Source organism: Megalobrama amblycephala, linkage group LG8 (genome assembly GCF_018812025.1).
Source record: "Megalobrama amblycephala isolate DHTTF-2021 linkage group LG8, ASM1881202v1, whole genome shotgun sequence".
In the NCBI taxonomy this organism is placed as follows: domain Eukaryota; kingdom Metazoa; phylum Chordata; class Actinopteri; order Cypriniformes; family Xenocyprididae; genus Megalobrama; species Megalobrama amblycephala.
In genome coordinates this window covers 6,280,013-6,305,928 of record NC_063051.1, presented here as the reverse complement: position 1 = coordinate 6,305,928, position 25,916 = coordinate 6,280,013, and the positions used below count along the sequence as shown (strand labels likewise).

General features: G+C 39.6%; 1 protein-coding gene across 1 annotated transcript; it reads left to right on the top strand.

Moving 5' to 3' along the window:
* Positions 1 to 546: 546 nt before the first annotated feature.
* Positions 547 to 25,916, top strand: LOC125273500 (immunoglobulin-like and fibronectin type III domain-containing protein 1). Its single transcript, XM_048198935.1, has 25 exons — positions 547 to 928; positions 2,385 to 2,471; positions 2,834 to 2,956; positions 4,193 to 4,332; positions 4,561 to 4,588; positions 13,232 to 13,303; positions 13,405 to 13,428; positions 13,544 to 13,589; positions 14,176 to 14,362; positions 14,451 to 14,564; positions 14,644 to 14,812; positions 15,317 to 15,589; positions 16,492 to 17,742; positions 17,843 to 17,967; positions 18,562 to 18,703; positions 19,115 to 19,408; positions 21,249 to 21,545; positions 21,627 to 21,806; positions 21,900 to 22,028; positions 22,132 to 22,440; positions 22,536 to 22,621; positions 23,338 to 23,530; positions 23,691 to 23,987; positions 25,351 to 25,677; positions 25,806 to 25,916. The coding sequence occupies exons 2-25, from the start codon at positions 2,444 to 2,446 to the stop codon at positions 25,808 to 25,810; spliced, it is 4,839 nt and encodes a 1,612-aa protein (XP_048054892.1). The 5' UTR covers positions 547 to 928; positions 2,385 to 2,443; the 3' UTR covers positions 25,811 to 25,916.

The following is a 25,916-nucleotide window of genomic DNA, read 5'->3' as shown; positions in this document are numbered from 1 at the left end:
TTCAGAAATCATAAATGTGGGTAGAGCTGATGTATTTTTGTTTTAGAATAAAACGTTAAATTATTTAAGGCATTTAACTTAAGTTCGATAGTAGCCTAAAGTGCTAAAATGCTAACTAATTTCCAGAATTTGGCCAACATATGTCATCCCTACTGCACTCTATTCGTATCAGGACAAAGTTTCAAGTCATAAGGTTATTATGTGTTTTATTGTGCACAAATAATGTGACCAGTAGTTTGCGAGAGCTGCTAAGCTGTCTGTGCATGTAAAGTGCGGCCAGCTCCTGTGCATGTGAAATGGCACATGCCTTTTGGGGCTACATACCCAACACATAAGACATAATATCAATTTATTTATTGCATCATTGTACTATAAATAGCATGTCCCATTAACACAAGAATTTAACATAGTCCCTCATATCCGAGAGGACATTGCTATAGAAAAAAATGTTGAATTACTGAGATAAGTGCTGTTATTGTGGTGCCTTCCAACATCACTTAGCTTATTTCTTATTTTACACCTAATGTAAAGTCATTACGTAGAGATGGTGTTAGATGGTTTAACTAACTACTAGATCAAACAGTGTGATAAGGTGTAAATGAGATCTTTATGTTTTCAGGCAAAGATGAGGTTACATCTTGTCCCTGGCAATGGCAAATGAACAGTCACCACAAAAGCAACTTGAATGTCACCCTCACTATTTACAGAATAAGTATGACCATGAACTACGGACAGGACCTCCGTCCCTTTGCTGTTGTAAACCTCACTCAAATAACAGATTTAATGTGACAGCTAATATGACTGCAGTGCTTGAGAGGTTTCAATTTGGCCCACTACTGTTTTATTGCAGAACAAAATAGAGAGACTGCAATAAATTGTGGGAGTCGAACAGGTTTGTGTTGACAGAGCAAGTTAGCTACACGTGAAGGTGAGTTGCTTCTCTTTCTTTCTTCTTTTACTTCCTTTTTTCCAGATGAGAACATGAAAATATTCATTATTAAACATCATGATGTATTAATAAATACGATGCAAAATAAAGCATTTTTAAAAATCTCAGATTTCAGGTTTAAGATACCCTACAACAGATCTGATCCGAAGTAGTGATGCATAGTAAATACATCAGATTCCAGGTGGTACTCATGTTGTGATGCCTAGAATGCTCTAAAGTGTTTTAGAAGCCAGCAAACAATGTTAAAGTGCTTTCTTACACATACATAATTGCAAAAGTCAGACTGAATAAAATGGTCTCATAAGAGTTTAATGTAGCAAAGGGTCTGTATCGCTTTACTACAACCATAGTAGTTATGTAAAGTGGGTATTCAGTGAAAACTCATTACCTTGTACATAGTTACATAACGGCTCTCCTCATATTCTTGAATACTTTGGGGAGTTAATATTATATAATTGTATTATTTTATTAGTATTTTAAATACGATAAATAAGCTAAAGCTAATTGCTCTTGTACACATCTCAGATAAGTTTGTTAGGTATGTGACCTATCAAAAGCTAAGGGGTAAAGACTAGCCCTGTGCTTGTGAAATCGTTGGAAAGGATCCTGTCAACCTTTACATGTCTTGTGTTACTTTTACGTGCAAAATGTCTAATATCACTTCCCAATATATCTTTATTGGTTCGCTGGTTCAGTTAATGGCCTCGTTTTTGGTTTTTGGCAAGACAGCATGCATCAAAACAGTAAAAAGTTATTATTTACATGTATATAGCATTTCCCATGGGGCTATGAAACATATATGTATGGTTTACAAAAAGTTCAATAATGTTTTTTACAGAGGGCATATGGCTTCAATTTTACTATCTTGTAAAGGGTGCATTCATGGCACACAGATTGACATCCACAAGGTACTTAGGGACATATAGCTGTCAGATAGTGTTTCATATTCCTTATTAACACAAATCAGGCCTTCATCAGTGGTAAGACCTTATAATAGGGTTCTTAATGACAATAACAGTCTCTCAGTAAAACAAGAGCTGCTGGTAGAATTATTAATATCTATTTGCTAGGGAGAATACAAAGTGGGATAATTTCTAATCATTTTCAGTTGACATATACAATTAAATTTTACAAACTTTATAATATGCTACTGGCAAACTGGAACAGAGCTTCAGTTACTCACTTCTGTCCAAATATTGTATGACATGCCCCCTGAAATGATGTCAGAAAAAAGAAGCCCTTTTGTGTCATCGCATTTTAGTCTAGGATTAATCTAATTCTGATTTTAGTGATGGAAGAATAAAGATAATTAAGCTTAAGTGTCCTACGTCAACCTTTATTCACCCTATAAATTGTTATAATGACAATAATGGTAATGATTAGGCCTACATGTGCAATTTAATGTTTTTTGCCCTCTCTTTTCTCTTTTTATGAGACACTGCAACCATTACTGTACTGAATTCTGAATTTAAAGGCAAATCTTGCATTCTGAAGATGTCAAAGCCAGCAGGAGGAACGGGCGGTAAGTAAAAATCATGATATGAGACATGCCAAATGACAAAATTATTTGAACCATCTGAATCATTTATGGTAGATTTGTTTTGTTCCATCACCCATGGCCTTATTGTTAATCGAGCAGTTTTAGTAGATGTCAGGAAGTATTCATCATTAAAGCTGTGATAAAACATCGCCATCATGTGGTCAACAACAAATCCGCAGCTTCAAAGATCCTCCAACACTTTCCTGAAGTCATTCACATAAATAGCTATGCAATTTCATGTTTGATGGCCTTGACTCTGAATAGTTCCAAGAAAACATGTTCCACTGTTTTACCAAATTAAACATCAAGGAATTGTTTTTGAAAATACTGTTCTGATAATTCAGTGGCAATTAGGAAGAGATCCAGAGTGCCTGGTGTTATGATCACACAGTATGTTGAGGAACTGCCACCTGGATTCACTACTCCTGATTTCATCAGAAAACCCATAGCCTTAACGATACAGGAAGGTAATAGTTTTCTTTACTTTTAGCATGGAGCATTTGAATTGATAATACAATTTAAAGGGAATGTTTTACCCAAAAATGAAAATTCTGTCATCATTTACTCACTCTCAAGTTGTTTCAAACCTGTATGCGTTTCTTTCTTCTGTTAAAGGGTTAGTTCACCCAAAAATGAAAATTCTGTCATTAATTACTTACCCTCATGCCGTTCCACACCCGTAAGACCTTCGTTAATCTTCGGAACACAAATAAATTTTAGTTGAAATCCGATGGCTCCGCGAGTCCTTCATAGGGAGCAATGACATTTCCTCTCTCAAGATCCATAAAGGTACTAAAAACATATTTAAATCGGTTCATGTGAGTACAGTGGTTCTATATTAATATTATAAAGCGACGAGAATATTTTTGGAGCACCAAAAAAAAAATAATAATAACGACTTATTTAGTGATGGCCGATTTCAAAACACTGCTTCAGGAAGATTCGGAGCATAAATGAATCAGCGTGTCGAATCATGATTCAGATCGCGTGTCAAACTGCCAACGGCTGAAATCACGTGACTTTGGCGCTGATTCATTTGTGCTCCGAATCTTCCTGAAGCATTGTTTTGAAATCGGCCATATAATAAATAAGTCGTTTTTTTTTTTTTTGGCGCACCAAAAATATTCTCGTCGCTTTATAATATTAATATTGAACCACTGTACTCACATGAGCCGATTTAAATATGTTTTTAGTACCTTTATGGATCTTGAGAGAGGAAATGTCATTGCTCCCTATGAAGGCCTCACGGAGCCATCGGATTTTAACTAAAATATCTTAACTTGTGTTCCGAAGATTAACGAAGGTCTTACGGGTGTGGAACGGCATGAGGGTAAGTAATAAATTACAGAATTTTCATTTTTGGGTGAACTAACCCTTTAAACACAAAAGAAGATATTTTAAAGAGTGTCAGTAACCAGACAGTTGACTGTAGCCATTGACTTCCATTGTATTTTTTGGAAGTCAAATGGCTACCATCAACTGTCTGGTTACTGACATTCTTTAAAATATCTTCTTTTGTGTTTAACAGAAGAAAGAAACTCATACAGGTTTGGAACAACATAAGGGTGGATGAATAATGAAAGAATTTTCATTTTTTTTCTCATCTATCTATCTATCTATCTATCTATCTATCTATCTATCTATCTATCTATCTTTGATCATAATACATAATATCACAGCTACCTGTTCCATTTAATTTTCAGGAAAACTGGCCTTTTTCAAAGCTGTTGTTAATGGAAATCCAGTACCGGAAGTTTCATGGGGACGTAACAAGGGAGACCTCTCTAATCCAACAAAATATATTTCACGATATGATGAGAAGAATGAAGAATATATTCTAGAGGTGAAATAAAATTTTCAGCTGTGTGAAGTACCATGTAATCAGCTGTTCCAATTTTATTCTACATGTTTAAATTGTAACATTACTACCAATAGATATTGGTAAATATGAAGATAATGTATTTTATATAAATAATACAAGATTAATTCATTTATAATTGTTCTACTTCTGTACTTCTGTGTTTTGCTTTCCTTAGCAATATTTGGTATGGCTGTTTACTTCTTTCTCCAGATACCAAATGTAGATTCGGATCAAGCAGGTGTAGTGGTATGAACTCAAGTAGTTATGTATGTATTGCTTATCATTAATATTATTAGTTGTCATTTGTAAAATATGGTTCTTGTGTTAAATGTATATCAAAATATATTTGTATATAGTATTGTGCAATGATGCCAACTTGAACATCACGTAGACCTGTAGACGCTGGCGGGTGACGCTAGAGGGCGATCGTGAGCCGCAGGACATAAAGCTTAATTTATATATGAAGAAGCCACTCTGGCAGTCACTGATAAACAGTTGAAAACAACTAATTCCTATCTCTGTTTATGTGTTTTTACAGGTAAGATGAGTGATGTGGCATCACAGTTTGTGTTCATAAAATGTTATACGTTAGTTATATGTGTTAGTTTGATGAATTTGTATATTAATTCGATAAATTTAACGGTTGAGATGCGGCCGGCGGCGCCCGCGCGATGGATTGCGCAATCGCGGCTGGGAGGCGGCCGACTCCGCTGGGCTGGTGGAGGCCGCGCGAGATATTACAGCAACATAATCATATTGCTTAATGTTGTTAGTATTACAAGATAATTGTAATAATTGGTTATGGAAGAGTTTATATTTGTTTATTGTTACGTTTGTGTTCTGTAAACCTGTCATGGGTTAGGAATAAATAAATTGCTGATACAGATCGTTTATAACAGAGCACACAGAGAGACATAGCATACTAAAAAGGAAACTAAGTGCTGTTTATTGAGTATTGAGTATTATTGTCTGTCTGATGTAATGGAAATGTTAATGTGTTACAGACAGTATACAGCAATATATTCTTATTTTCTTTTGATGTAGTGTCATAAGATTGTGCAAAGTGAGTTTAAGGACATAGAGCTTAATTTATATATGAAGAAGCCACTCTGGCAGTCACTGATAAACAGTTGAAAACAACTAATTCCTATCTCTGTTTATGTGTTTTTACAGCAATAAAACAATATATGTGCCACCAGAAGTCTCCGCCTCTTCTGTGTGTGCAACATCATGGCGAGCCAGCCAGGAGAGGACTGCTGATTGGATGTGAGAGAGACAGTTCCTCCCTGAGACGAACCTAGAAATAACAGAAGATTCATCAATAGAGAATAAAGTACATTATAGAGACTTAATTCAAACAAACAAACAAAAAAAAAATGGAACAACTTCAAGACTGCGTTAGTTCCAAGTTTCTAATGCTAGAGAAGCATGATCTGATAAAAGTCTGCCTCCATCTGAAGTGCAGCGAGCCATCGGGTGAAGGTTTCCCAGGCCAAACGAGGCGAGCGCTGATAAGGCTGGCAGAGGGAACATTGGATGAAATTGAGGAAAGTTTAGAAGAGGAACAATATGCAGAGAGCCTTAATGAACTTCTGTGCTTCATCGAGTCCCTTAAGGAACCAGCCGAGCTCAAAGTGTCACCAGTAACCCAGTCTGAGATAGAGAAGCTAAGAAAAGAGTATGCAGAACTACAGCAGACTCATGCAAATGCTCGTCGTGCATTAGAGGAACAGATTGGGCTACTTGAAGAAAAACAACAGAGAGGAAAAGATAAAATGAGTGTGAAAGAGCAAGCCACCAGACACGAACCGATTCCTGAAGTTACTCTGAGGAGGGAATTCCGAGTCTTCGGACAGATTGGAGAGGCTGGTCAAAAGGAAAAATTATCATACACTAGCCTCAACAACCAGATTGAATCAGGAGTGAGAAAGGGGTACGCAGAGGCGGAAATCATTGAAGCAGTTATCAGAGCAGTGAGTCCTGGCCTTCCCCTCAGAGAACTCCTTGAAATCAAGCGAGACCTCACACTTTCTACATTAAAGACCATCCTCAGAGGACATTATAAAATAGACTCTTCATCAGATCTACTGCACAGGCTCATGAACATCTCTCAGGAACCCAAGGAGTCTGCTCAAAGTTTTCTGTTCCGAGCCATTGAACTGAGGGAGAAACTACTGTGGACATCTGGAGATGAGCATGATGGAGAACAGTTTAGCCCTGAGCTCATCCAACGAAAGTTCCTTCGCTCTGTGGAGACAGGCCTTCTAAACGATGCGGTTAAGTTCCAAGTCAAACCATACCTCAGTGATCCTAAAGTAGCAGATGAAGTGTTGATTGAGAAAATCGGTGAAGCTGCTAATCTGGAATTGGAGAGACAAACAAAGTTAAAGAAAGCAGTGACTCCAAAGCCTCTTAGACTAAGTGAAGTTCGAGCAGTAGAACACATCTGCAACACTGAGCAACATTCGAGCAGCGAGATGGAGACTCAAGGACAGAGGAAAGAGACATTAATGAAAGACATTATCACTGGCAAAGACAAGAAGAAACAGATACAAAGCAAAGAGACTAACAATGACACTGCTAAAGCAATTGAAGACCTCAGAGCAAACGTTATGGAAATGACCAAAATGTTCAGAGAGACAATGGAAGCGACCAGATCACAGTTTCACCCTCCCATGACCCCACTTCGAACTGAGAGGAGACCCAAAGGCTGCCGTTCATGTCAGGAGGCCCAAAGAGGTGAAGAGTGCAGGCACTGTTATCGCTGCGGACAAGATGGACATCTGTCACGGGGCTGTCGACAACGGAGGCCCGCATCGGGAAACGGGAGGGGACTGCTGAGCTGGACCCCCCAGTAGTCCATTCCGCCATTGGGTCCCAGACGAGTTCAGAAATGCAACAGACATCCAGACCTGTACAAAGCAAGCAAAATAGTAAAGAAAATAATATTCAACCTGTTACTCATTCAGATGCGATCACTTCTGCTGATAAGTCACTGTCCCTCGCCACGCCTGGACTTTTGAACATCATTGGAAAAAGGTGCTTGGTTCACTGCCAGCTCAATGATGTCTCAGTTGAAGCCTTATGGGACACAGGAGCCCAAGCCAGTATTATCAACGCAGACTGGAGGGAACGACACTTACCACATACCACCGTCAGACCGATTGAGGAGCTCCTGGGGCCAGGAACGCTTACTGGACTGGCTGCCAATCACACAGAGATCCCTTTTGATGGCTGGGTGGAAGTGAGCTTCCGTCTAAGTGATGATCCAGGTACAGAAGGGACCCTGCAAGTACCCATACTCGTGGCAAGTGATATTAGCGTGGCTGAAAACCCTATCATCGGTTACAATATCATCGAAGAGATAATTACCAGGTGGGAGAAACAGAGACCATGGTCCAGTACTGTCTGTAGGGTAAGCAAAGCTTTCTCTATTTCAATGAATAAGGCCAGATCTATGCTTAAACTGTTGAAGACTGTAAATTCAAATGTGACAGTTGGAACGGTGCGAGTGGGTAAACAAAAGGTCCAGCTCAACGCAGGGCAAATAACCACTGTCTATGCACAAGCACACATTGGGGGGCAATTTCAAGAACAAAGCCTGTTATTCACTCCAAGTGAACCATCACCACTACCAGAGTGTTTAATAATGCAGGAAGGCGTAGTCAAAGTTGGTAATGGGAAGACAGCAAAAGTGCCAATTGCCATCGCTAATACAGCCAGTCACCCAGTCATACTTGCGCCACGACTCATCCTTGGCCACCTGGAAGTGGTAAAGACAACTTACCCAATAAAAACAGACTCTTTCCAGAGAAATGAGACTCAGATGGAGCAGGTGATAGAACAGCCAACATCCACGGTGCAGACATGTGGGGTGGGTGTTACACCACATCAATCAAAGAGACCCAGTCAGTGGGATCCACCAATAAAACTTGAACACTTAACAGAGTCACAGCAGCAGATTGTACGACAACTGTTAAAGGAAGAGTGCAACGCTTTTGCTTTTGATGATGATGATGTTGGTTGCATCCCCTCACTCAACATGCATATTACACTCCATGACAAATCACCTGTGCAAAAGACTTATATTTCTGTGCCCAAGCCACTTTTACAGGAGGTGAAGGAGTACCTTCAAGATCTGCTGAACCGAGGGTGGATAAGCAAATCAAGATCTCATTATTCCTCGCCAGTCGTCTGTGTGAGGAAAAAGGACGGGAGCTTGAGACTTTGCTGCGACTATCGTGAATTAAATCGCAAGTCTGTACCTGACAGGCACCCCATTCCCAGGATCCAGGATATGCTGGACTCCCTGAGCGGCAGGTCTTGGTTTTCGGTCTTGGACCAAGGGAAGGCCTATCACCAAGGATTCCTTGATGCCGAGAGCCGACCCCTAACAGCCTTTATAACACCCTGGGGACTATTTCAGTGGAACAGGATTCCATTTGGCCTTAGCTCAGCTCCAGCCGAGTTCCAGAGAAACATGGAAGCTTGTCTAGAGGATCTGAGAGATGTTATCTGTCAGCCTTACCTGGATGATAACCTTGTTCATAGTACCTCTTTCAATGATCATGTTGCTCATGTTCGCACAGTTCTCCAAAGATACCAGAAACATGGAGTCAAACTCACCCCACACAAATGTGAACTGTTCCGAAGGAAAGTGCGGTTCTTGGGCCGTATTGTTTCTGAGGATGGATATTCCATGGATCCAGCTGAAATAGCCCCGGTGCAGGCCCTGAAGCTCCGAAAACCAGCTACAGTGGGAGATTTGAGAAAAATTATGGGATTCCTTTCCTATTATAGAACTTACATACCCAATTTCTCTCGCCTGGCAAGACCTCTCTATCAGCTGATAGCGGTGCCACCTCAAAACACATTACCTGCTGAGCCTAAGGGAAAGAAAAGAACTAAAGTCAGTACTAAGTTAAAAGGGCAGGCATCCCCCAACACACCCATAACTTGGACACAGACTCATCAAGATGCGTTGAACACACTGATTGACTGCTTAATAGAGCCACCAATTCTTGCTTATCCTGACCTGACTCTACCGTTTGTCCTCCATTGTGATGCGTCACAGGATGGATTGGGGGCAGTCCTGTATCAAAAACAAAAAGGAAAGATGTCAGTGATTGCATATGGGTCAAGGACACTCACACCACCGGAGAAAAACTACCACATGCATTCAGGAAAACTAGAATTCCTCGCTCTTAAGTGGGCCATTTGTGAACGCTTTAGGGATTATTTGTTCCATGCTCCACATTTTGAAGTGTACACAGACAATAATCCCTTAACGTACATTTTGACGACAGCCAAACTCAATGCAACAGGGCACCGTTGGGTCGCAGAGCTGGCCGATTTTAATTTCACCATCAAATATCGGCCAGGGAGATGCAATGCAGATGCAGATGGCTTGTCGAGGATGCCGCTGGACATTGACCAGTACATGAAGCTGTGCACAGAGGAGATAAACCAAGATGTGATAAGTGCTGCAGTGCAGGGTGTGGTTTTAACTTTCAAGGATGCTTCTCTGTGGACAAGTGGAATTCACTTACAAGCTGTACATCTGGTGGAAGACAACATCTCACTGCCCACTAATATGTGTCTGTCACAGGAGCAGATCAAACAATCCCAAGAGAAAGACCCAGTTATCAGCCGTGTCCTGGAGTACAAAAAAAATAACAGTCGTCCATTTGGCCGCACCCTCAAAGAAGAATCTCAGGATGCCAGATTCCTGTTGAAACAGTGGACACGACTACACTTGAGCGATGACGGAGTCCTGTACAGAAAAGCAGGAAAGAGAAACCAGCTGATTCTACCGAAAGAACATCATCAAGCAGTTTACAGAGAGTTGCATCAGGAAATGGGGCATCTGGGAACAGAGAGGACTCTAAGTCTAATTCGTGAAAGATTCTATTGGCCCCATATGCAAAAAGAGACAGAGCACTTTGTGACGCGTGTATGTGAGTGCCTGAAAAGGAAAAAACCTCATAAGCCTACAAAAGCCCCATTGGTTACAATTCAAACCACCTACCCATTCCAGCTTGTGTCCATTGACTTTCTTCACCTTGAGAAGTGCAAAAATGGTTATGAGTACATACTTGTAGTGATGGACCATTTCACACGTTTTGCCCAGGCTTACGCCACAAGAAATAAGTCGGCAAAAACTGTGGTACAGCATGTCTTTGGTGATTTTGCCCTCAAGTTTGGCTTCCCTGAAAAAATCCACCACGATATGGGAAGAGAATTTGAGAATCACCTGATGGATCAGTTGCAAGAGGTTTGCGGTGTGCGTGGGTCACACACAACCCCGTATCACCCAATGGGCAACGGGCAAGTTGAAAGGTTCAACAGGACGCTCTTGTCCATGCTCAGGACGCTGAGTGATACAAAGAAGGCTGACTGGAAGAACTCGCTGTCCAAAGTGGTCCATGCATACAACTGCACCCGCTCTGAAGCAACTGGCTTCTCTCCATATTACCTGCTATTCGGACGTTCACCCCGGCTCCCCATCGATCTCATGTTTAACCTGCAGGCAAATGAGAAACAGCAGAGTTATGCAGAGTATGTTGCAAACTGGCAAACACAGATACAGGAAGCCTATGATATCGCATCAAAGACTGCAAGTAAAGAGGCCTTGAGAGGGAAAAAATATTATGACAAGAAAATCCATGGCATTGAGCTTTTGCCTGGCAACAGAGTCCTACTCAGAAACCTAAGCGAAAGAGGAGGACCAGGTAAACTGCGCTCACACTGGGAAGATTGTGTGTATACAGTGATAAGTCGGAAAAGCCCTGATGATCCAGTGTACGAGATCAGACCAGAGAAAGGAGGACAGAGTCGGGTGGTACACAGAAACCTCCTGCTGCCCTGTGACAGTTTACCTGTAGAAAAGCCAGACATAAAGGACGGCCAAACACAAAAAAGAAAGCACAGTGTTAAGAGCAGGAAAGTGCCAGAACAACAACACGACCTAGACTCAGGCAGTGATGATGACGAAAGATATGAACTCTGCTGTAAATTTCCACCCCGTTCCGAACACAGTGCAAATCTCACCACACTGAATCCTGAAGCTGAACCATTTGAACCGGCTATGATGGATGAGTACTTACCCGAATACCAACCTGATGCTGGAGAAGGAGAGAATGCAGAAGTCACAGAAACGGAGGAGGAGAATGTTCCACAGGAGGACAACGATTCTGTAGAGGGGGATCAGGATTCTGTGAGTGAACTGGAGGTGCCACAGTCATGCACTTACCCACAAAGACTGAGACATCAGCCAAAGATGTTGACTTATAATGAACTGGGAGCACCGACAGTGGTACGGAGAAATGTAGTTCTGAAGGATATCAACTTCCAGCCTGCTTGTGGTCAGAATCTGTGGAGGCCATGGACTTTAATAAACAACAGAATGGTAAACTAAAGACAATCAAATATCACAGAAGAAAAAAAAAAAAGAGGAAAGAAAGAGGAAATAGAAAGAATACATACCTGTGAGTTGAGACCCGTGACCTGTGACCTGTAAAGTAAACAGAAAAAAAGAGGTAACAAGATAAAGTGAATAAGTGGCCGAATATTATGGAGTCTGATTACATGGTAAGACTCATCTAATTAAGATGTAACTGTTTACATATATGCTAATATTGCTGGTAGGAATAGTCAGATAAGTGGTAAAGTGCAATAGTTAAGAAAATATAGCACAATAGTGACTGAACCCTTTTTTTTTTTTCTAGAAAATAAGCCGGCAAGGAGGGAATAACTGATTTCATGCACAGAGTTTAAACAAACTGAGAACCTACCTTTTGTCTCACAGCAATGTACAGGTCATCCTGAAAACAACTGTTCTAAAGTTGTGGTAAAATGTCGGAAGAACATTTTTAAAAGTGGGGGAGGGTGTAGTGGTATGAACTCAAGTAGTTATGTATGTATTGCTTATCATTAATATTATTAGTTGTCATTTGTAAAATATGGTTCTTGTGTTAAATGTATATCAAAATATATTTGTATATAGTATTGTGCAATGATGCCAACTTGAACATCACGTAGACCTGTAGACGCTGGCGGGTGACGCTAGAGGGCGATCGTGAGCCGCAGGACATAGAAGCTTAATTTATATATGAAGAAGCCACTCTGGCAGTCACTGATAAACAGTTGAAAACAACTAATTCCTATCTCTGTTTATGTGTTTTTACAGGTAAGATGAGTGATGTGGCATCACAGTTTGTGTTCATAAAATGTTATACGTTAGTTATATGTGTTAGTTTGATGAATTTGTATATTAATTCGATAAATTTAACGGTTGAGATGCGGCCGGCGGCGCCCGCGCGATGGATTGCGCAATCGCGGCTGGGAGGCGGCCGACTCCGCTGGGCTGGTGGAGGCCGCGCGAGATATTACAGCAACATAATCATATTGCTTAATGTTGTTAGTATTACAAGATAATTGTAATAATTGGTTATGGAAGAGTTTATATTTGTTTATTGTTACGTTTGTGTTCTGTAAACCTGTCATGGGTTAGGAATAAATAAATTGCTGATACAGATCGTTTATAACAGAGCACACAGAGAGACATAGCATACTAAAAAGGAAACTAAGTGCTGTTTATTGAGTATTGAGTATTATTGTCTGTCTGATGTAATGGAAATGTTAATGTGTTACAGACAGTATACAGCAATATATTCTTATTTTCTTTTGATGTAGTGTCATAAGATTGTGCAAAGTGAGTTTAAGGACATAGAGCTTAATTTATATATGAAGAAGCCACTCTGGCAGTCACTGATAAACAGTTGAAAACAACTAATTCCTATCTCTGTTTATGTGTTTTTACAGCAATAAAACAATATATGTGCCACCAGAAGTCTCCGCCTCTTCTGTGTGTGCAACACAGACACATACAAATGTATTGTTATAAATCCATTTGGAAGAGCGATTTGTACCGCTGCACTGAATGTCATTGAGGGTAGGAAATTCATTTGAACATAATGATTTAGTAGTCTTCCAATACTGATTAAAATAAAAATGCCATATAGGAATGAATCAATCCTTTTCTCCTTTTTTCAGTTGGATTCAAGAAAAGAGAGCCAGGTATGTACTCGGAGCTAATGATGCTTGAAATGAAATAAACAGTATTTGAAGATCTATTGATTGTTTAAAAGAGTTCATAGTGTCAAAATAACTTAAAATATGTCTAAATTTTCAGCCCCCAAAAGTGACCCTGAGGACTTCAGAAAAATGCTGAAGAAAACGTAACGTATCACTGTATCATATATTTACATTTTATGTATATATAGTGCAACAAATATGATGTAATGGGGGGAGAAAATAAAGTAAGGACGTACGGGGTTAGTTGTCATAGTAAATATTTTTCAGGGCGGGTTTTTATTTTTGTATTAGGACACTAAAAGCTATTGTAAATTTCCATTGTTATTAAAAAAAAAAGAAAGAAACAGGGCATTGCATACACATTGACCACTGGGGCATGTTGTCACACTACTTTAAGTGTAAGTTGTAATAATGAGAACATGTCTTTAAACAACATGTTACAGACTATTTAATGGCTTTTCAGCTACACCTTACAAAAACAATCATAAAACACAAAATCATTTATCCAAATATCAAAAAATGAAATAAACATATTCTGAGAACTCAGTGAAAATCTACCTTTATCATATAGTTGATCGTTGATTTAATGTATGCCTTATTGTGTTCACTTGTTTACCCAAAATCTTAAGCAAACTAATAATAATAATGAAGACAAAAATAATAGCCCAAGTTTCCTTCTATATATTTTTGAGAAACAGCCTGATCCATTGTGGTATTCTGGTCATTTAGGGTTGTGAAGAGAAGGCAAAAACAAACAAAAGAGGGAGAAATCGATCCAAGGTTCTGGGAGGTGTTGCTGAGTGCAGCCAAGAAAGATTATGAGCGGATTTGTCAGGAATATGGAGTAACCGACTTCAGGTGGATGCTGAGAAAACTGAACCAGAAGAAGAAGGAAAGAGAGGCAGAACAGTTGAAGGTCTCTTTTGCTTTGAGTATTAGTCACTTGTATACTGTTATTTTTTATACATATACAGTATGAAAAATCTCTGAATTTTTCTCTCAAGTATGTTGAGAAAATTCACAGCGTGAAACAGATTGAGGTAAAAACAGATGGCACAGCAGAATTTGAACTCGACATGAAGTTGAAGGATCCTAGCAGTAAAATCCTCCTCTACAAAGTAAGTGCCATCATTAAAATATCCTCAAATGTCATCAACGAAACTTTAAGAGTAATGCATTTCAATGTACCCTTACCAGGATGGGGAAATGCTTGACTATGGAGATGGAACTGATGATGCCACAAAACATAATATGCAGAAATTTGGTGAAACATACTTGTTCAGCATTAGAGATGTTGGCCCAGAAGATGCTGGGCTTTATCAAGTGGATGTAGAGGAGGCGAACATGTTCTCAACTTCCCTAACACGTAAGTAGTTATAATACCAATGGGTTTTTGTTTGTCTATTTGTTTTAAGAGGTTGATATTCATTCATTATTATATTAAATGGTACAGTGTTGCCGTTTGGCAACATATAATATTTGAAGCTATTCTCACACTACTTACTTATGCTGCTTTAATCTTAACTTTTACTTGTTAAAGGGATAGTTCACCCCAAAATGAAAATTCTGTATTTACTCACCGTCAAGTTGTTCCAAACCTGTATGAATTTCTTTCTTCTGTTGAACACAGAAGGAGATATTTTGAAGAATGCTGGTAACCAAACAGATGATGGGCCCCACTGACATAGTATTTTCTTTCCCATACTATGGAAGTTAGTGGGGCCCATCAGCTGTTTGGTTACCCATATTCTTCAAAATTCCTTCTTTTGTGTTCAGCAGAAAAAAAGAAATTCATACAGGTTTGGAACAGCTTGAGGGTGAGTAAATGATGACAGACCATCAATGTGTAAGAGTTGTTTTGTGCTTCCAGTGCCTGATGTGGAGTTTAATGACATGCTGAAAAACACTAAAGTGGTTGAGGGACAGGATGCAATGTTTGAGTGTGCTTTATCGGACCCTGTACCACAAATCACCTGGTGTGCCAATGACATCTCTGTTGAGCATGGGGACAAATATGACATCACAGTGTCAGAAGACAAGCAAGTCCACAAACTAACAGTGAAAAACTGCACAAAAGACGACAATGGAGTCTACACGGCTATTGCTGGGCTCAGGTCAAGCCAGGGGACTTTGGTTGTGGAAGGTAGGATTCTTGATTTATTTTCCCTCTTTGATGAATTGTGTTTGTATGCAGTTTAAAATGCATACACTACTGGTCAAACGTTTGTAATTTAACTCTTTTTTTTTTCAAAATGTTACTGTTTTTACTGTATTTTTTTCTAAAAAAAAAATCAGTAAAAACAGTAACATTTTGAAACATTATTACAATTTAAAACAACCATTTTCGATTTTAATAAATTTTAAAATGTAATTTATTCCTGTGATGACAAAGCAGAATTTTTAGCAGTCATTATTCCAGTCTTCAATGTCACATGATCCTTCAGAAATCATTCTTATATGCCAAAGTCCCTTTAAGACAAGTCATTTCACTCGGTGGCCATCTTTGAAACGCCTCTCGGGCATCCTGGGCATCATGCAATCTCTTTGAATGGGGAAACATCAAATTCATCAAAACTGTTCGCCAACCTTACGATTAAATTTCATATTTGAAATCACCAATGAAATCTAACAACAACCGGCTCATAAATTTAGTTCCTATATGCTCGAATCATGACAAAAAAACTGTATTTTTCAGGCTGGATCAAGCTAATGCGCATGCGCAGACCTAAATGCGCGTCTCTTCGGAGGCGCGCGTCTGATTGTTTCTATAGAAACCGGTGATTCTAACGGCCGCTGAAGTGACGCGATGACTTTACCAGCCGGCGATTGGCTCTTATTTAGAATGCGGGACTTATTCTGCCATATTGCGCGTTACACTTTCTCCCATTCAAAACAATACGAGTGACACATCTTGTGTTATTCTATAGTCTTTGAATATGCTGTATTCCAAGCTTTTGACCGGTAGTATATTTTTGCCTGATCAATGTATATCAATGACAATGTATTGTATAGTGTGGTGTATATTGTAACTGATTCTGTTTTCAGATGATCCCAATGGCCGTGGGAAAGGTGCAGATGAACTAGCCAGACGTTTAGCTGAGGAGAAAGACAGACTGCAAAGGGAAAAAGATGAGGCAGCCAGAAGGGCACAGGCTGAAAAAGATGAAGCAGCCAGGAAGGCCCAGGCTGAAAGAGATGAGGCGGCCAGGAGGGCTGCCGAACAAGATAAAGAAGCCAGGAAGGCACAGGCTGAGCGAGACGAGGCGGTCAGAAAGGCTCAGGCCGAGCGAGATGAGGCGGCCAGAAAGGCTCAGGAAGCGCAAGATGAGGCAGCCAGGAGAGCACAAGCTGAAAAAGATGAGGCAGCCAGAAAGGCCCAGGAAGAGCAAGATGAGGTGGCCAGGAGGGCACAGGCCGCGCAAGATGAGGCAGCCAGAAAGGCCCAGGAAGAGCAAGATGAGGCGGCTAGGAAAGCAAAAGCTGAAAAGGATGAGGCAGCCAGAAAGGCCCAGGAAGAACAAGATGAGGCGGCTAGGAGAGCAAAAGCTGAAAAGGATGAGGCAGCCAGAAAGGCCCGGGAAGAGCAAGATGAGGCGGCTAGGAGAGCACAAGCTGAAAAAGATGAGGCAGCCAGAAAGGCCCAGGAAGAGCAAGATGAGGCGGCTAGGAGAGCAAAAGCTAAAAAGGATGAGGCAGCCATAAAGGCCCGGGAAGAGCAAGATGAGGCGGCTAGGAGAGCACAAGCTGAAAAGGATGAGGGAGCCAGAAAGGCCCAGGAAGAGCAAGATGAGGCGGCTAGGAGAGCAAAAGCTAAAAAGGATGAGGCAGCCAGAAAGGCCCGGGAAGAGCAAGATGAGGCGGCTAGGAGAGCACAAGCTAAAAAAGATGAGGCAGCCAGAAAGGCCCAGGAAGAGCAAGATGAGGCGGCTAGGAGAGCAAAAGCTGAAAAGGATGAGGCAGCCAAAAAGGCCCAGGAAGAGCAAGATGAGGCGGCTAGGAGAGCACAAGCTGAACAAGATGAGGCAGCCAGAAAGGCCAAAGCAGAGCAAGAAGCTGCTGAAAGGATGGCAGCCATGGCGGCAGGGAAAGGAGGTGGACAAAATGGCAGTGGAGGATCTAGCATGGGAGATGGAAATGAAGGTGATGGAACAGGGAAGAACAGAAAAGGAGGAGATGGTACCTTGAGAGATGGAAAAGGAGATGAGTTTGATTTAGACGGAACAGGTGGCGATAAGTCAGGTGATAAGGCCAAGAAGCGTGTGAGAGTCGGTGAACTGGTTCCTAACAGCATCATAGGTAGGTTTTCATGCCTGAAGCTCCATATTAGTATAAAATCAACTGATTCTCAGTGGTGAGATGATGTTATTTGACATATTTCCTGTGCACTTTTATCCAGGCCATGGAGTCCACTTCCTGAACGGGATGTCAGATACTGCAGCCAACATTGGAGAATCAGCAGAGTTGTCCTGCAAAATTAACAGTGAAGATAAAACTGGATTATGGTACAAAGATGGAAAAAAGGTACAGCAATTTATTATATTTATCCTAAATTTTTTCTATTAATTATTATTGGTGCTCAGTTATTAATAATGCCTCTTATTATTATAAATGTTAAAACAGTTTTTGCTGCTTAATATTTTTGTGGAAGTTGTGATACATTTTGTTTCAGGATTCTTTCAAAGGAACAACATTTATTTGAAATATAAATCTTTTGTAACATTATAAATGTCTTTACTGTCACTTTTGATCAATTTAATGCATCCTTGCTGAATAAAAGTGTGAATTTGTGAATTTCCACAAATATATTAAACAGCACAACTGTTTTCAACATTGATAATAACAAAAAAAAATGTTTCTTTAGCATCAAATCAGCATATTAGAATGATTTCTGAAGGATCATGTGACACTGAAGACTGGAGTAATGATGCTGAAAATTTATCTTTGCATCACAGGAATAAATTACATTTTTAAATATATTCAAATAAAAACAGTTATTTTAAGTTGTAATAATATTATTGTATTTTAATGTATTTTTGATCAAATAAATGCAGCCTTGTTGAGCAAATTTTGAAATTATTATCTTTGAAATATAATGATTTTTTTCTTATGCATCAGTTAGAGTCCAAGGATGGCTTTACAATTGTCAAAGATGGAGCTCATCACAAACTAATCATCAATGACTGCCAAGAAAGAGATGCTGGGAAATACAAGTTTGAGGTAGAAGGACGTAAATCAGAGGCTACATTAATTGTTCAAGGTAAGTGTTTTTTGTACTTTGCTCTTTGTATTACAACATAAAATGCATCTAATTCTGTTGGAGCCATAATCGATTATTCACATTATTTGCCTTAGCCACTAGAGGGCAGTGAGCAATGTGTGTTGGGGGCAGGTGGTTGGATAATAATGGGTGATAATAATCTCTCACATGTAGAATATTATCTAAGGTGCCTGTCTAATTTTTCACCTGTAGAATTAGACAGGCACCTTAGATGATATTCTGTTTTGATGTAATGCTTTGTATAAAATGTAATGCCTTCATTAAATGAGTATATATAAAAGAGACATTGCTGTGTGGATTTTTATTCCTGTCTATGAATAAACAACACCTCTACCACCCTGCCCTGATTTATAGCAAAGCAATTACAAATTCACTTTTCTCTCTCTTCAGATCCACCCAAAATTGATGCAGATACCTTGAGTAAATTCTCAGAGCCTGTTATTGTGAAAGCTGGAGAAAATGCTTCCTTCAAGCTACCATTTTCAGGAAAAGAACCAATTAAGATTCAGTGGTTTAAAGAGGATGAAGAGTTGCTGCAGGGTCACAGTGTCAAGATTGAAAAGTCTTCAGCTCATACCCGTCTACTTCTTACTAAGTGTCAGCGCAAAGACACCGGAGAGATAAAAATCAAAATCAAGAATGAATTTGCCACTGTAGAGGCAACATCAAAACTTATTGTACTAGGTATGTATTGCAAAGCTTAAGACCTAAATGTTGTATGAAAGCATATTTTGGAAGAATATTAAATGTACATACAGTGGGTACGGAAAGTATTCAGACCCCCTTCAGTTTTTCACTCTTTGTTATATTGCAGCCATTTGCTAAAATCATTTAAGTTCATTTTTTTCCTCATTAATGTACACACAGCACCCCATATTGACAGAAAAACACAGAATTGTTGACAGTTTTGCGGATTTATTAAAAAAGAAAAACTGAAATATCACATGGTCCTAAGTATTCAGACCCTTTGCTGTGACACTCATATATTTAACTCAGGTGCTGTCCATTTCTTCTGATCATCCTTGAGATGGTTCTACACCTTCATTTGAGTCCAGCTGTGTTTGATTATACTGATTCGGACTTGATTAGGAAAGCCTTAGACACCTGTCTATATAAGACCTTACAGCTCACAGTGCATGTCAGAGCAAATGAGAATCACGAGGTCAAAGGAAGTGCCTGAAAAGCTCAGAGACAGAATTGTGGCAAGGCACAGATCTGGCCACAGTTACAAAAAAAATTCTGCTGCACTTAAGGTTCCTAAGAGCACAGTGGCCTCCATAATCCTTAAATGGAAGACGGTTGGGACGAAAAGAACCCTTCCTAGAGCTGGCCGTCTGGTCAAACTGAGCTAATGAGGGAGAAGAGCCTTGGTGAGAAAGGTAAAGAAGAACCCAAAGATCACTGTGGCTGAGCTCCAGAGATGCAGTCGGGAGATGGGAGAAAGTTGTAGAAAGTCAACCATCACTGCAGCCCTCCACCAGTCGGGGCTTTATGGCAGAGTGGCCCGACGGAAGTTTGCCAAGATGGTGAGAAATAAGATTCTCTGGTCTGATGAGACCAAGACAGAACTTTTTGGCCTTAATTCTAAGCGGTATGTGTGGAGAAAACCAGGCACTGCTCATCACCTGTCCAATACAGTCCCAACAGTGAAGCATGGTGGTGGCAGCATCATGCTGTTGGGGTGTTTTTCAGCTGCAGGGACAGGACGACTGGTTGCAATTGAGGGTAATATGAATTCGGACAGGTACAGGGATAGCCTGGACAAAAATCTTCTTCAGAGTGCTCAGGACCTCAGACTGGGCCAAAGGTTTACCTTCCAATAAGACAATGACCCTAAGCACACAGCTAAAATAACGAAGGAGTGGCTTCACAACAACTCTGTGACTGTTCTTTAATGGCCCAGCCAGAGCCCTGACTTAAATCAAATTGAGCATCTCTGGAGAGACCTAAAAATGCCTGTCCACCAACGTTTACCATCCAACCTGACAGAAATGGAGAGGATCTGCAAGGAGGAATGGCAGAGGATCCCCAAATCCAGGTGTGAAAAACTTGTTGCATCTTTCCCAAAAAGACTCATGGCTGTATTAGATCAAAAGGGTGCTTCTACTAAATACTGAGCAAAGGGTCTGAATACTTAGGACCATGTGATATTTCAGTTTTTCTTTTTTAATAAATCTACAAAAATGTCAACAATTCTGTGTTTTTCTGTCAATATGGGGTGCTGTGTGTACATTAATGAGGAAAAAAATGAACTTAAATTATTTTAGCAAATGGCTGCAATATAACAAAGAGTGAAAAATGTAAGGGGGTCTGAATACTTTCCGTACCCACTGTACATCATGCAACAGCCAAAACATCTGTCTGCATTTTTTATTTGTAGCATACAGCTCTTACAATGCTTGAGCTGTGTGCTTGCTGATTAAATAACCACCACTAAAAATATCAAAATCAGAGACTGATTGACCTCAGCAGCTATTTGGTTGTTGGAAGACAAGTCAACTATTCTATCATTGTGTTTTTCCAGACAGGCCAACTCCACCACAAGGACCTATAGAAACTGTAGAAAGTTCTTTGTCTGCCATTGAGTTTAAATGGAGGCCCCCAAAGGATGATGGTGGTTGTCCACTGACTAATTACAACCTGGAGCGGCAGCAGCTGGGACGAAACACCTGGAGTAAAATTGGTGACATTCCTGGACAGCCTACCTACAGAGACACAAACATAGATTGTGGCCGAAAGTACTGCTACAGGATCCGGGCAAAAAACTCTGAGGGCTTCAGTGACGTCATGACAACTAATGATATTGCAGCTGGCACTTTGGGTGAGATTCCTTATTTCTGTCCATATTTTGATGTAGCAAATATGTATTAAACATAATAAAAAATGTTCTTTCTGTTTCCAGCATTCCCTGGCTCTCCTGCTCCTCCTAAAATAGTCAGCGCCTTTAAAGACTGCATTAACTGTGCCTGGCTTCCTCCCTCCAGCACTGGAGGGGGCAGTATCATTGGCTACAATTTGGAAAAGCGCAAAAAGGGCAGCAATGTTTGGAGTCAAGTAAACCCAAAAGATGATCCAATCAGAGGTCTTGAAAATGACTTTAATTTGAATTAAAGTAGCCTAGACCTTTCTAAATTTAAATATAGAACAATGTTATTTTTTTTCATTTAATATCTAGACAAAAAATATGCAGTAAAAGATGTCATTGAAGGTGCGGAGTATGAGTTCAGAGTGTGTGCTATTAACACATGTGGCCCTGGAGAACCAAGTGGGCCGTCTGAATGTGCAATTGCAAGGGACCCCAAAAGTAAGACACAAATTCATACTTCATATACAGAAATTATGACTTGTCAGACACAGTACAAAAAAAAACATTTTTAAGTAAATATTCATTATGTTATTACCCTCAGAGCCTCCTGGTAAGGTCAAAGACCTCAAAATAACTGGATCGAGCTACACCAGTCTTTCTCTTTCCTGGACTAAACCTACAGAAGTCAAAGGTGAGGAAGATGAAGCAAAAGGCTATTTTGTGGAAATCAGGCACGCAGACCAACTCGAGTGGAGTCGTTACAATTTAAACGCAGTGATTCAGACTTCCTTCACTGTTCTGGGATTGAAGTCAATGGCCATGTATTGGGTTAGAGTGATCGCCACCAATGAAGGAGGAGAGGGGCTTCCACAGAGCTTTGACAATTACATCATCGCCATGCCTCCTCCAGGTAAAGATTCATATTGTTTTTTATATCTCTTTGACTTTTAGCTTTTAGTTTCACACAAAAATAAGTTAATCTGCTTTTTTTTTTTTTTTTCTCAGTAAAGCCAAAGTTCACTGACAAAAAAATGAAAAGCTTTATGGTTGTTAAAGCTGGAAACACAGTTCGTGTCAGCGTCAGTTTTGAGGTAGAGTATCAAATCATTATGACAAAATATTTAAAGATGCCATTTTATGCCCTTGATTTTGTTTTTGGGGTCTACTAGCATAGGATTTCATGCTTTAATGTTAAAAAAAAACATTATTTTTCACATATTTTACATTTTTGCAGCACCTCTCTTCCCAGTCTGTCAGTAACACTCTGTTTAGTTCCTGTCTCTATGAAGCCCCTCCTTCCGAAAAGCACTCTGTGCTCTGATTGGTCAACTGGACCAGTATTTTGTGATTAGTCAAGAAATGTTTCAGAAATGTCATGGCCCTTACCATAACCACGAGTTTCAATGCAACTCAACCAGGCCTCGTCTCCCTTTTTGCGTATGCCTTGGGTGGGAATTCTTTAAATGAGGAATGAGGAAGAAAACTCAAGACTACAATCTAGGCATTTTAGGGAGTTCAGAAACAGTGATTACTGATATAGAATAACTCCCTTTGGAGTGATTTTGTGCTTTGTAACTTTGCAGACATTTTTCATGCTCAAACCGCAACATTACAGACTAAAGAAAATGGAAAATGTTAAAAAACATAATAGGCCCTCTTTAAATGGTTTTCTACCTGTATAGGACTATTTTATCATATTCTACCAAAAGCATATTCAAGCATTACAAATTACAAATCTTTTTACTCATTACTAATTATTCATTAGTCTTTTTGGTATAATATATCATGACTTTTATTTTATCCACAGGCCTCTCCTTTACCAGACATCACGTGGCTAAAGGATGGTGTTCCAGTAGCCAAACATGTGACGATTACTAATTTTGAAAAAGGTTCTCAGCTATTTATTTACACATCAGAGCTGTCTGACACTGGCATCTATATGGTCAATGTGAAGAATATGGTGGGCCAGGACACCTTCGCTATTGAAATAAGAGTCACTGGTAACATAACTCCTCAAATTTCTTGCCCAAAACTTCAGTACATTTATACACTTTTGGCCACAATCTATCCATCCATCCAAATCTAATTTCATCTAATTTCTAAATTTGACTAGCTAATATACTGATGGTAACTATATACCTGTTTATTTTTCATCTTCAGATGACCCCAAGCCTCCAGGTCCAGTAGAACTGGAACAGAATGTCCATGGCACCGTGACTCTGTCATGGACTCCTTCTCCCGACGAGAAACAAGACAACCATCTGCATTACATGGTGATGAAGCGGGACTCTGTCAAGCAAACATGGCGCACAGTGGCTGACCGCTTGTTTAACAACAAATTCACAGTCATTAACATCTTGCCTGGGAGAGAGTACAATTTCAGAGTGTTTGCCAAGAATGATATAGGTCTCTCAGAGCCATCAGTGTCTCCAGTTTGGGGAACCACCAAACAAAGAGGTTTGTGGATGACTTTGTTGACATTTTTTGGTTTAGTTTTTTAAAATATATTTTTAAAAGTCATATTTGTATTTTTTACATAAAATTAATGAAAAATAGCTGTTGCCGTGAAATACTTTTAAAATCTATTTTAAACAGCATTTTACTTAATAATTTTATTCTTACTATACATGCAGATTTTATGACCTCAGGGACATTTAAAATGCATATGCAATCATCTAAATTTTAATCTAAAATCTTGATGGTGATAAAAAAAAAAATCCATAGAATCCACATTATGTGTCAACTACCCAAATAAATAATTCTGAACACAAATTATGTTTGGTCTAAGCTGCAGAATCAGTGGTGCAGTGGTCTGGGCTACTTTCCATTTAACAGGCACCTTTTCCCAAAGCAATTTACAGAACACTAATTGCAGTGAGTCCCGTGGAGAAGCCAGAGATAAGTGTCTTGCTCAAGGGCAGTGATGATATAAGATCTATGAAACTCTCTTTATGGGTCACCCTTCTCCAGGTTTATACCTCTGGGATTTGTGCTGCTGTCTCTGACATATAGCCACTAAACCATCCCCGCCTTGTCTTGTTCTGAAAATGTTGTTCCAATAAGGATGTCAGCTGCAGTATAAGGCTTTCTATTACTCTAGCTCTGGATAATTCTTTTGCCAGTGATGATCTGCACTTCATGTGCTTCATTTTTTTCACATCCAGCTTTTACTGTACCTTCACTTGGACAATATTTCCCAGATGCTCAAAACAAATAATGCAGTGATGTTGCTTTTCTTGAACAAAATGCACATTATTAAACTGAAATAATAGCTTTTTCAGTTGAATTTAAAGAATTAGTTCACTTCAGAACTAAAATTTCCTGATAATTTACTCACCCCAATGTCATACAAGATTTTTATGTCTTTCTTTCATTAGTCGAAAAGAAATTAAGGTTTTTGAGGAAAAAATTCCAGGATTTTTCTCCTTATAGTAGACTTCAATGTCTACCAACAGTTTAAAGGTCCAAATTGCAGTTTCAATGCAGCTTCAAAGGGATCTCCATGATCCCAGCTAAGTAATAAGGGTCTTATCTAGCAAAACAAAGTATATACTTTTTAACCACTTATGCTCGTCTTGCACTAGCTCTGCTTTTTTTTTGTAAAGGCCGTTTGAAGGCCGTTCTCTTTGTAAACACTTGCTCTGTAATTCCGCCTACGTCATGCGTGACCTTCCTAGAATGTTTTCCTCAAAAACCTTAATTTCTTTTTGACTGAAGAAAGAAAGACATCTTGGTTGACATGGGGGTGAGAAAATTATCAGGAAATTTTAATACTTAAGTGAACTAATCCTTTAATATAATTATTCTCTTTCATTTTCAGAAAAATTCACATATAACATGCCTGTATCAAGGACCCTCGACTTCCAGGCACCCCCCAAATTTATTGTCTCTTTGAAACTTCACACTGCTCCGCCGGGTTATGAGTGCTACATGAGCTGTGCAGCTACGGGCAACCCAACCCCACATATTACCTGGTACCATAACAATGTCAGCCTCAACACGAACCCCAACTACTACATAACAAACGTGTGTGGTGTTTGTTCACTGCTCATCCTGAAGGTTGGACCCAAAGACATGGGAGAATACACAGTTGTAGCCGAAAGCCCTCTTGGTCATGATGAGTGCTCCACCAAACTTATAGTCAAAGGTATGTCTTCTATTTGAATATTAATTCTGTTATTTATAATTATTAGAACTTTATTAAGTCATTCAGATGAATTAAATTTTAACTTTTAGGCATCTACCTACAACTTATTTTGCTTTCTTGTCTTCCAGAGTGAAGAAAGGACGACTTTAAAGAACAGTTTGTGCGATCATATTTCTTGTGAAATAAATGTTATAATTGATGTGGTCTTAAGAAAGAAATAAAAAAGATATCTCATAACA